We start from the raw sequence: 12500 nt of genomic DNA on the forward strand, positions 1-12500 counted from the left end.
ACATGGAATAATTTCACAGTGTGAATATGTAAATGAACGCTAAAACTGCAAAAGCTGCTTGTAGAATAATTCACAGCCTTCATCTAATTAAATGTGCGAATCCTATCTAGCACATCTGAGATGGCGGCGATGTTAAGGAGGATGTGTCCACAGAAGCTAGCTTCACTGAAGGACTATATGCCTCCCACTCACTCACAGAGGATTCCTGCTTGAGTGTTTCACAGTGTTTCACAGCGTAGGCCACGCCTGTCTGTAAAATGTGCAAAATCCTAATGTCAAAACACTCACCAGACTTAAGGCCCCGGCCAGCCCGTTCGGACGATCGTTAGAACAAACACTTGACTAATGCCGACTCTGGATCAACACACAACACACTTGACTAATGCCGACTCTGGATCAACACACAACACACTTGACTAATGCCGACTCTGGACAAACACACAATCCCAGCTAGCAAGTAGGAGCGGGCCGCTTCCGTAAAACCTGCGGCGCTGTCGGCTGCGTCGCGGCATCGGCTAAGTCGTGGTAAACGCAATTGGGCCAGGTCATTTTGCCACCTGCAGGCAGCCATGCTACCGCACCTACAACTTTTTTTTTTTTTACTTTTGGCTCATCTACCAATATGGGTGATAGAAACAAAATGCCAGCCAAAATATATATTTTCTTGAATTTCCTTCGGGATGAATAAAGTAGGCTACTATCTTATCTTATCCTATCTAATAGCCTATCTTATATAGTTTTTACCGGCCCATATATTTTTTAACATGCAGACTAATCCTGTACTTGGGATGGGGTGGGTAGCCTACATGTACAACGTTTTGTTAGCAACTGAGTGTGCAACTCATTTTACTGGCCAATTCAATTTTTTACCAGCATTGACCGGTGATTGCTGTTAAACTCTGGGCGCTCGGCTCAGACCGTTTTTACCAGTATTCAGCCGATTTCAACTGCAGCAAGCGTCAAGAAGCACGTCACTGGAGTGACGTTTACAACTTTGGATGAGAGAAGACTAGAAAACTTTGGATGGGAGCAGACTGCGAAAACGGTGAACTTGAGGTAAGTCGTCTAACATTTCCTTAAAAAGCATTAACAATTGAGTTTCCTTAACATTTTACATTAACTCTACATATTTCGAATTATTGCTGATTAAATATTGATTATTATCGATCCGTTTAAACTTTGTTCATGAGGTTCCTTCGTCTATCCTCCAGATGAAACGAGAAGAAAGAATTCAGAAATGCAATGCAATTAATAATTATTAATTAGGACAACAACCGAAAATTCTTTATCATGCCTGAGTAAAGTAGTGCAAGTTGGGGAAAATATATATGAAAGTGTCTCCGGCTTTTAAGGCGTGAACGTAGCTAGCTGTTTAGCTCAGAGTACGTTAACTAACATTGACTAGCTGGGGTGTTGTTAGCTCATGGGTTCTTCGCAGCTTGGATGCAATTTTCGTGTTTTTTACGAGCACAGTCTTTGACCTGTGGAAGAAAATAAAGTGGAACAAAAAGTTAGCTGGCTTAGTTGTACTTTTATGGAGCGAACGAATCCAGCTAACAACACCATTTAGCTCAAGGTAGCTAACATTGACTAGCTGGGCTGTTACCGCAGCCTACCCCAACGTCCCTGAGAAGGGATTCCCTTGGCATTGATAGACCAGACATATCTGAAGTTAATTGCAAACAATGAGCAAGTCTGTCTAGCCTTCTGCATAGATCTTGTATTTGCATAGGCTATTGTTTGCAATTAAATTCAGACGTGTTTGACTTATCAATGCCAGGGGGATAGCTTTTTAGATGTGTTCACGTATATATTGACATTCAAGAGCCATGAACACCTCGCTGGCGAGACTCATTAATTGGAGTGGGGCCAACCAAAAGCCTGCATTCAAAAGGCTCATTTTGAAAAGTGTGGTCAGTACTGGATAACTGCAATGTGGTGATTGCAGTGACACAAGTGATAACTGCAAGGTGGTGCGGTTGCAGTGACATAAGTGCTACACTGATACATCACATGATCATGCTGCCCTCTTCTTGTGTTTTTCTCAGATGCAGTCCGCCGGAATGCCCTAACCAAAGATTCCTCCGAAAAGGAGATAGAGCTCCTCATCACCAGATGGCTGCAGCTGGCCTGTGACAAGGATGGTGGCCGAAGCCAGAGGCCAAACCGGCAGACATCATAGGGTGTCACACTTAAGTGTGCTCCAATAATAATAAAAACAATGTTTTAAACATGAAAACTGTCTACTTGTATTTGTATTTTCAGTTTATCTTGTAGCCTATAAAGAACGGCTGTTTAGCGATTCTGGTATTAACTTGACACGAATGGAAATCAATAAAATTAAAATAAACCCAAGTAACTGGATTGGGGGCGGGGGCTTTACGTCCTCTCACTCGGCGTTCCGCAATAGGGCCGCGTCACAGCCGAGTGCTCGCAGAGCAATCGGACCTAGATTCATGCCGAGGATCGGCCGAGTGTTTTCGCCTTAATCGGGCCGCTTTCGGCCCGCACAATTTTTGCTACCTGGGAACACACTTGACTAATGCCGACTCTGGACCAACACACAACACACTTGACTAATGCCGACTCCCGGATCAACACACAACACACTTGACTAATGCCGACTCTGGATCAACTCACAACACTCTAGGCTAATGCTGACTCTGGATCAACACACAACACTCTTGACTAATGCCGACTCTGGATCAACACACAACACACTTCTCTAAAGTCTTATTTTTCTCTGTTTCTTATTTCATTTCATCTCATTTCGTTTGTATTTGCAGAGCCCCAGGTTAGGAGCGTCATTTTTGGCTCCTGTTGTGGATTGACACGTAGGAGAATTTGACTATATGGCAAAAGCAATGTGAGATGAGAACGTTTCGTCAGATAAGCACTTAAGACGCTGTTGATGCCACTGGCATAAAAAATGTTAGCCAATGTTACAGATGGAAAGAGATGTGCACACACACACACACACACGACAAAAAGGAAAAAAACACACACTAACAGGAACTCTGAGAATCTGGTCTGATTACACAGTGAGAGAGTTTACACACACGCACAGACACTCACAAGAGCACACACGCGCTCAAGCGCACACGCACACACACGCACACACACACGCGACCCTTGACCCTTGACCCATGACCCCCACGCCTCACCTTGGTCTCGCGCTCCTCCAGCAGGGTCTCCAGCCTCTTCTGGGCAGCCCGGCCCTCGTGGTCGTCGCTGACGATGAGGATGATGTGGTTCCACTGGAACTCGCGCATCATGTCGAACCACACCTGGGCCTGGTGTGAGTAGGGTGGCACCGTCCGCAGGAAGGACAGGTGGATGCTCTGTGGGAGACCACACACACACACACACACACTCTCTATGAATACATGCACAAACATGCTTTATAGAATAAACAAATTCTCAACACACACACACACTCAAGCATACACGTTAAAGACATTCACAAATATATTTTGGAGGAAAGACACACGACACACAAACACACCTACACACACACACACATACAATGAACGAAGATATCCACAAATGTGAAGTAAACACACATAAATAATGCAGACAAAAACACACACACATTTTATAAACATATAAACTTGTCCTAAACACATATTTTACATACACATACATACATACATACATACATACATACATACATACATACAGTTTTCAAACACACACACACGCACACACACACACACACATACGTGACGGAGACATGCACACACACACACACACACATCATAACAACATGCTCCCACCAAACAGCACAGTAATGATACGGACAGGCATGGCGCGATTCCATTAGAGAAATGGGTTCATGGCGATGGGAGTATTCTTATGCTCATTTCAGTTTTTTTTCAGCTATGCTTTTTTTACTCAAGAGTATCTGGATCAAGACATATCAAAGTGAGCTTTATTAAATAGTAATAGGCTTCTGATAGTATGATATGGTATTAAACATTTACGAGGCTGAATGCTCAGTATGGTATGACATTACAGGAAAAATAGCACAATACCTTCGTCTTGATTCATTATTGGCACAAATCTAACATGTTATGGACACAAATCATCTAACACATTACGAACAAAATCAACAAATGAACAAAATCAACATCCATCTTCTTCCAACATTCTTTACTTGAATTTAGAAAAGACATCAGAACATGAGAGCTATAGACAACATTTAGACTGAATACATTTTGCTGCAGGAAGACATTGAGAAACTGAGTGAGCATTGTTGGTAACAATGCGTCTGCTTGTCAGATCTATTTATCTATCTATCTATTTATCTATTTGTTAGGGCCTATTCATTGTTAGGTCAAGCATTGGGATTGTAGTAGGGTGTTATAGCCAATCACAGCAGAGTCATTTCCAACCATACTAAATACAATACACCATGATATATAACATAATAAACCATCTTATATAATCATAGCCATAACACAGGGCTACGGTGTAGGGTTATATAGATATATAACATAATAAACCATCTTATATAATCATAGCCATAACACAGGGCTACGGTGTAGGGTTTTATGCATTATACATAATAAACCATCTAATATAATCACAGTCATAACACAGGGCTATGGTGTAGGGTTTTATGCATTATATATGTGTAATATAAATAAGGATATGTATGTGCTATGGGTTTTATGCATTATACATGTGTAATATAAATAAGGATATGTATGTGCTATGGGTTTTATGCATTATACATGTGTAATATAAGGACATGTATGTGCTATGGGTTTTATGCATTATACATGTGTAATATAAGGATATGTATGTGCTATGGGTTTTATGCATTGTACATGTGTTATATAAATATAAAGGATATGTATGTGCTATGGGTTTTATGCATTATACATGTGTAATATAAGGATATGTATGTGCTATGGGTTTTATGCATTGTACATGTGTTATATAAATATAAAGGATATGTATGTGCTATGGGTTTTATGCATTATACATGTGTAATATAAGGACATGTATGTGCTATGGTTTTTATGCATTATACATGTGTTATATAAATAAGGATATGTATGTGCTATGTCTGAGTTAAGGTTGCATTATACAGGGTTATGTGCAGTATATAAGGTTGCGTATTCTATGCATATTAAGCTAATATATGGGTTAGACTGCACAATGTTATATGTTTATTACAGTAGATAGGGGTAATGCATGTGGTAATTAGACTATTAGGCTGCATACGTTTCACTGCATAGTATTGGATGTATTTATGTATGCATTACGTTACATGGGTCTGTATTCAGCATAATAGCCCTTTCCTGTAGGGTTGACCTCACGTTACATGGGTCTGTATTCAGCATAATAGCCCTTTCCTGTCGGGGTTGACCTCACGTTACATGTGTCTGTGTTCAGCATAATAGCCCTTTCCTGTCGGGGTTGACCTCACGTTACATGGGTCTGTATTCAGCATAATAGCCCTTTCCTGTCGGGGTTGACCTCACGTTACATGGGTCTGTGTTCAGCATAATAGCCCTTTCCTGTAGGGGTTGACCTCACGTTACATGGGTCTGTATTCAGCATAATAGCCCTTTCCTGTCGGGGTTGACCTCACGTTACATGGGTCTGTATTCAGCATAATAGCCCTTTCCTGTCGGGGTTGACCTCACGTTACATGTGTCTGTGCTCAGCATAATAGCTTTTTCCCTAGGGGTGACCTTACCTTGTCAGAGTAGATGGACATGCGTGTGGTGAGTCCCACCACGGGGATGCGGTAGAAGCCGGCCGTGTAGGAGACGGGGGTCGGGGTGAGGTGGTCGTTGGACTGGGGAGGGTGGCTTACTAGGATGGCGTACACCTGTGGAGTCACAGAACACAACATCAAACACCATGTCTGTCTGGGCACAGGGCTGTCACACAAACAGGGCTTTTCGTCAAAACATCCACTAATTGACCAGGCTATACAGTGAAGAACCTCCACCATTCCAATCACTACATAGTGTTCTATAATGATAATGATATAACTCCACTTATAACTTACAACTTCTAAAAGCCTAACACACACTACTGTACTTCACTTTCCTCTCTTCTCTCCTCTACTCTTTTTCCCTCTCTTCTCTCCTCTACTCTTTTCTTCCCTCTCTTCTCTCCTCTACTCTCCTCTCTCCTTCCCTCTCTCCTCTACTCTTCTTCCCTCTCTTCTCTCCTCTACTCTTCTTCCCTCTCTACTCTTCTTCCCTCTCTTCTCTCCTCTACTCTTCTTCCCTCTCTTCTCTCCTCTACTCTTCTTCCCTCTCTTCTCTCCTCTACTCTTCTTCCCTCTCTTCTCTCCTCTACTCTTCTTCCCTCTCTACTCTTCTTCCCTCTCTTCTCTCCTCTACTCTTCTTCCCTCTCTTCTCTCCTCTACTCTTCTTCCCTCTCTTCTCTCCTCTACTCTTTTCTTCCCTCTCTTCTCTCCTCTTCCCTCTCTTCTCTCCTTCCCTCTCTCCTCTACTCTTCTTCCCTCTCTTCTCTCCTCTACTCTTCTTCCCTCTCTACTCTTCTTCCCTCTCTTCTCTCCTCTACTCTTCTTCCCTCTCTTCTCTCCTCTACTCTTCTTCCCTCTCTCCTCTCCTCTACTCTTCTTCCCTCTCTCCTCTCCTCTACTCTTCTTCCCTCTCTTCTCTCCTCTACTCTTCTTCCCTCTCTCCTCTCCTCTACTCTTCTTCCCTCTCTTCTCTCCTCTACTCTTTTCTTCCCTCTCTTCTCTCCTCTACTCTTCTTCCCTCTCTCCTCTCCTCTACTCTTCTTCCCTCTCTTCTCTCCTCTACTCTTCTTCCCTCTCTCCTCTCCTCTACTCTTCTTCCCTCTCTTCTCTCCTCTACTCTTTTCTTCCCTCTCTTCTCTCCTCTACTCTTCTTCCCTCTCTCCTCTCCTCTTCCCTCTCTTCTCTCCTCTCTTCTTCCCTCTCTTCTCTCCTCTACTCTTCTTCCCTCTCTTCTCTCCTCTACTCTTCTTCCCTCTCTTCTCTACTCTCTCCTTCCCTCTCTCCTCTCTTTTTCCCTCTCTTCTCTCCTCTACTCTTCTTCCCTCTCTTCTCTCCTCTACTCTCTTCTTCCCTCTCTCCTCTCCTCTACTCTTCTTCCCTCTCTTCTCTCCTCTACTCTTCTTCCCTCTCTTCTCTCCTCTACTCTTCTTCCCTCTCTTCCCTCCTCTACTCTTCTTCCCTCTCTTCTCTCCTCTACTCTTCTTCCCTCTCTTCTCTCCTCTACTCTTCTTCCCTCTCTTCTTTCCTCTACACTCTTCTTCTGCCACTCCACCGCACTTTAACATGTATAATGCCTGCACTCTAGTAGCCTAGTAGTATTGACAGATGCAGTTTGCTACCAAGGTTTCCTCTGCACTGTCGCTTCAATGTTATTCTCTTACTGTAAGTCCCTTTGGATAAAAATTTCTGCTAAAAGATTAAATGTTCAGGCCTGGGATCTTCACAGTGAAAGAGGAGGATAGATCATTGCTGTTCTGGTGGTTGGGCCAGTGCAGGGTAACACCACAGATTATATGATATTAAAGCCTACTGTAGCCTAACGTTAATGCAGGCTAACTGAGAACCCGAGGTTCACTTTTAAGTGTAGCCTACAGGTTATTTAAGGGAGTATGATTGATTGACAGGTTTTGTAAATGTAGCTACAAATCAATTCAAATCTGTTCCTGTTTGTGTGTGTTTGCGCGTGCGTGCGTATTTGTGATAATCCCTGATGATGCACTAGACTAGAGAGTAATCTTTTACATCGCTGTGTGTGGAGGGCAGAAGCCGTTCGTCAGTCCCCAGAACAAAGCAGCTGTTATCCGCGATGGTGACGCCATGTTGGCCTCGATTTACGTGGAACATGGAACGAGCGGAGAGGTGTGCAACAGCACGTCGATGGAAGGCTCGTTTGTCTTGGCATTAGTTAACTGGAGCCGCTCTCTGCCTCGGCTCTGGAAGACGAGAGGCGCCACTATGTTTACCACCAGAACCACCCACTTCACACACACGCAATGGGAAATCTTAAATCCAAGCGGTGTGACAGTCAGCCACAATCTGGGCTGGCGTTCCTCTATTGCTCAACTGAAGCAGGGAAAAAAATGAACTGGACACAGCTGACAAGAGGCTCAACCTATGCATGACCACTCTTGTGAACATAACGTAGAGCAGACCTTCCAGAACGTTAGTTTCCCAAATGTCACATGGGATTATTCTCCTATTTAACAACTAATTTAGTGAACTGAATTGGAATCAACAGTTTCCTTCATTGGAACAGTGCAACACTGGCCAGTGGTATTTCATAAATTACTTTACTGAAAAACGGACAAAGCCTAGTGTCAAACTAGTGTTTTTATTTAGCTAAGTGAGTCAGTGACAATAGAGGTCATTTGAGGAACACATTTCTCATCTGATTGCACAGAAGTTACACACCTTGATAAGATCGTTATGAAATTGCATTCATTCTTCCATTACACACACTGACTGATTTCGCCTGGATCAATTTCTCTTATTGATTGAAACAGGGTCAATCATCGAAATGCCAGAGGTTACGCCATTGAGAGAAATATTCAACAAATGAGACAGTTGCTATATATAGAATAAAACATAATAAACAAACCGCAGTCATTCACAGGTAGGACATGCAATTTATTTTTCTCTATTGATTTGATTTTAATTTCCTGTGATTAATTATGCTTGCGTCTTTGAGCACGACTTGCAATAGGCTATATATTGAAAATGAAATAATTACCTGGTTTGATATGAGGTCTTCGCAAACAGAGAGAGCCATTTGTATGGCATTGGGTTTGTGGGTTACAGAAATTGCGTTCATCTTGAACTTCTCCTTGCCGTAAATATTGTTTGCCTGGGCGACCGCGTCCTTGAACACTTGTTCAAACCTCTTCTGGCTGAGAACAGCGCCGATGTTAACGATTTTCGGCTCGCAGCCACCCCGGGCACAAGAACAAGAGATGAAAAAAGCTAAGACAAAAAGACGCATTTTTATGGTTAATGGAAAGACCAGAACGAGTTTTCTGAATGTGTCGCGACGTCCGTCGGACTATAGCCAGGTAAACTGATCCCTGTGGGCCAAGTAGCCACAACACCAGGTTGAAAACAACACCACTGGAATGTAATTACATTGAAATTCCGTGTCGAACAATATGTACACTTAATTTAGACTGCTTTAAATGCGTTTCGTTTTAAACTAAAATGTTAATTGAATGCAGCGTCCCAGAAAACCGACTCTTCGCTCCTGTTGATTTTCCCCATGCTGTTTTTCGTCTTCAGGCGAATTGTCAGTATGCTGCGGATTGCCTAAATGGCGGCTAGGTTTGGTCAATGCCCATTAGAAGCGCAGGTTCTCCGGTTCAGCCATGGTTCCAGGATCTTCTCTCTGATGACCTGATGCTCGCCGATGCTCTTTGTAGAGTCTCTGCCCTTGGTGCTGAAACCTTGTGCCTGCGCAGCGGTGCGCGCTCCCGCCGCTGAATACGCTTGATATCGCTTCTGTCACGCTCGAACGGACATGTAAATGCGTGCACTAATGCAATAGGCATGGGCATTTTAAAACACAACTAGTGGATTCTAATTTCCTTCCAGTAGCTGGTGTGATACGACATGAATGAATTGTGCATCTATTCTATTCATTAACGATTGTCTTTGACGAATCCCATTTAATCATCATGACAACTACAAGCACCACGTAGCCTGAATTAACCAAAATAATATTCAAAATGCTCATTGTAGTGCACAGTTTGCAAAGAAATGGTATTGTGTTCATCTTCAAGAAACTCATTAACATTAATCTGGCTCGAGTGATTCAGATGAGCCTGTCTTGGCCAAACTGGGGCCATTTCACAAAGTACAGGAGTAATGGATGTATACTGTTACATTAACTACTTGTAATGACCTCCAGCGGACCATTTCACTTTGGAAGAGAATGGAATGGAGACGCGTTCTCTCCCATAATCAATAGAAGATCCATCCATCAGGCGCTCTGGACGCGGCGCAACAGTGCAAGAGACATTCACGAGAACCCGGTTGCCAAGGAAACAGGAGTCTCGAGTTTGAGGTGCGAGCTCTTTTCACCGTCGCCTTCTAACTTACCATTCTTCGAATTAGATTGTGACACACGTCGCCCAAACCCACTGACTCAGTGGCCCCTCTATTTTACTAGAAAATCACAGTAAAGTGTCAGAATAGGAGGAGATCATTGGGGTTAACTGGCCGGGACAAGATTAATTGTCCAGATTAACAATTCATTCAGATGACATCATTATAGGAAAGCTCACACCAGTCATAGCCCCGAGTCAGCCAGTCAGCGTGCGTGTCTCCACTGAGTTATTAACACTGTATGTAGACGTCAACTAGATGAGCATCAGAAGAGAGTGCGCCTTTTACCGCTGTCATCTTCACAGCCGAAATGTCATTAATAACGCACTCCATCAGTCTGATGTGAGGCAATTTTGTGACAAGAGAAATGCTCAATCAATTCGTGTAACTAACATGCACAAATCCACATTTCTGCAAAACATTTCTCTCTGATTCCCATAGACACACGCAAGCACACACCCTCTCTCTCTCTCGCTCTCTCTCTCTCTCTCTCTGGTGATGCTGGTCTGGTCCCTATAGTTTAATAGCACTACAGCCGTGCAAAGGCAGTGCTATCACGTTAAAAATCTCATCTCTATCCAGGAGGAACAATTTCGCTCATATTTCCACCTGATTAAGCGCGGCTCCTTTCTTGCTCTTAAAGATAAGAGCAAAGTGTCGTGATGGGACAGGGACATTATTAGACAGCACAATGAAGCCCACGCAAACCTTTGACATGCAGAGCAAAAGGAAATGGCAGTTAAATAAGCGGTGCCTTAGACGCTGCGGGCGGTAAATAAATGATACTAGCAAAGCCGCTCTCAAACTCGGTCCCAGATCTAGAAGTGTCAGTTTATATCATGCTATCGCAACGCAGCGGGCCGTTTCAAATTCAGAGTCAGCAACATGTAAATGTTAATTTGTCATAGGCATTTGGTATTCAAGAAATAGATTGCACAGTTTGTCACCGTGACACCGGCACTTTAGCCTAAAACTAGTCTGACTGACTCATGGTTTAAAAACGAAGTTTACACTTTGAGTGGATTGAGGGCAGTCTTCTACTTACGGGTCATTTGAGATTGCCACAAATAGTGGGTCGTGGAAATGACGCCTAATTGGGACACTGCATGCTCTGTAAAATGCTTCTTTATTTTATTCATTCATTCTTACGTAGCTGGCGTGTTTTTTGCATGTATAATTAAAACAAATAGTGCGCGCACGCGTCCACACAGCAGCTTATCCCAAATGTCTGTTTAATTATTCTTAAGTGCCTCTAATGAGGAGACCTTTATCTCACCACTGCTCTCGCGCAGCTGGAAGAGACTCATACGACACACACACAGCCCTTTATCTCACCACTGCGCTTGCGCAACTGGAGGAGCTACACATTCAGACTCATAGTCTACTACACAAAGCAACAAAACAAACCCACATAAACACACACACGCTTTCTCTATCTCTCTGTCTCTCTCTCCCTCTCTCACACACACTCTCTCTATCTCTCTGGTTCTCTCTCCCTCTCTCTCACACACACTCTCTCTCTCTCTCTCCCTCTCTCACACACACTCTATCTATTCAATTCAATTTCAATTCAATTGAGCTTTATTGGCATGACAAAAAATACAATTTGTATTGCCAAAGCATACATGTACGTAGTAGTGTGTAAAGACATAAAACAAACCATCATGTGTCAGTGTGTGTGTGTATGTGATCTCTCTGTCTCTCTCTCCCTCTCACATACACACACTATCTATCTCTCTGTCTCTCTCTCCCTCTCACACACACACGCTCTATCTATCTCTCTCTCTCCCTCTCACACACACACGCTCTATCTATCTCTCTCTCTCTCCCTCTCACACACACACGCTCTATCTATCTCTCTGTCTCTCTCACACACACACACACTCTCTCACACACACACACACTCTCTCACACACACATTGTCACTCACTCTCCTTTCCTTCCTTTCTGTACACTACAGGGAGACTTTGAGTTTTGTACTTTTTCATCATGACACTTCCATGAACACACAAGTGCACACATATGCGCACACACACACACACACACACACACACACGTGCACGCACACACACACGCACACACATGCACACTTGAGCTGATGCTCACAGCTTCGCACAGAAACCCACTCTAAATTACCTGAAGCCGGGGTTCAAACTTTGTTATGTGCAGTGGCCTGAGAGGCCATTTCATAGGCATGCAAAATGAAAGGGCTCACACGATTCACCCTCCTCTGAATAAAAGAAGAGGGCGCAGTGAAAAGCATCGCTTGGCAGGACTGCAACTGAAGCGCATAACTCATCAGTAAACAACAAGGCCTACTGCAATGGCTGGTGACCACACGCTGGCAGCTGGGATCTCATGGCTTGCTGGTTTACTGAAACACAACTAATA

The 12500-nt window shown here is 43.4% G+C and overlaps 1 protein-coding gene and 1 long non-coding RNA gene across 4 annotated transcripts in view; one reads left to right on the forward strand and one right to left on the reverse strand.

Annotated features, from left to right (window-relative positions):
• grin1b (glutamate receptor, ionotropic, N-methyl D-aspartate 1b) overlaps positions 1-8994 on the reverse strand; it is a 39896-nt gene extending 30902 nt beyond the window's left edge. For all 3 annotated transcript variants that reach the window (XM_076269911.1, XM_076269909.1, XM_076269910.1), the window contains exons 1-3: positions 8746-8994; positions 5711-5845; positions 3165-3341 (exon numbers count right to left, since the gene is read on the reverse strand). In XM_076269911.1, the coding sequence (XP_076126026.1) occupies positions 3165-3341; positions 5711-5845; positions 8746-8994 (561 nt within the window). The remainder of the gene's footprint in view (positions 1-3164; positions 3342-5710; positions 5846-8745) is intronic.
• On the forward strand, positions 569-2239 carry LOC143106102 (uncharacterized). The gene is made up of 2 exons (XR_012983623.1): positions 569-1056; positions 2049-2239. It is a non-coding gene; the product is annotated as an uncharacterized LOC143106102 (long non-coding RNA).
• Positions 8995-12500: the final 3506 nt, after the last annotated feature.

The sequence above is a fragment of the Alosa pseudoharengus genome, unplaced genomic scaffold (assembly GCF_046254945.1).
Source record: "Alosa pseudoharengus isolate Yale_2024_CS ecotype anadromous, Long Island Sound unplaced genomic scaffold, YU_APseudo_1.1 YU_APseudo_1.1_scf_6, whole genome shotgun sequence".
NCBI lineage: Eukaryota > Metazoa > Chordata > Actinopteri > Clupeiformes > Clupeidae > Alosa > Alosa pseudoharengus.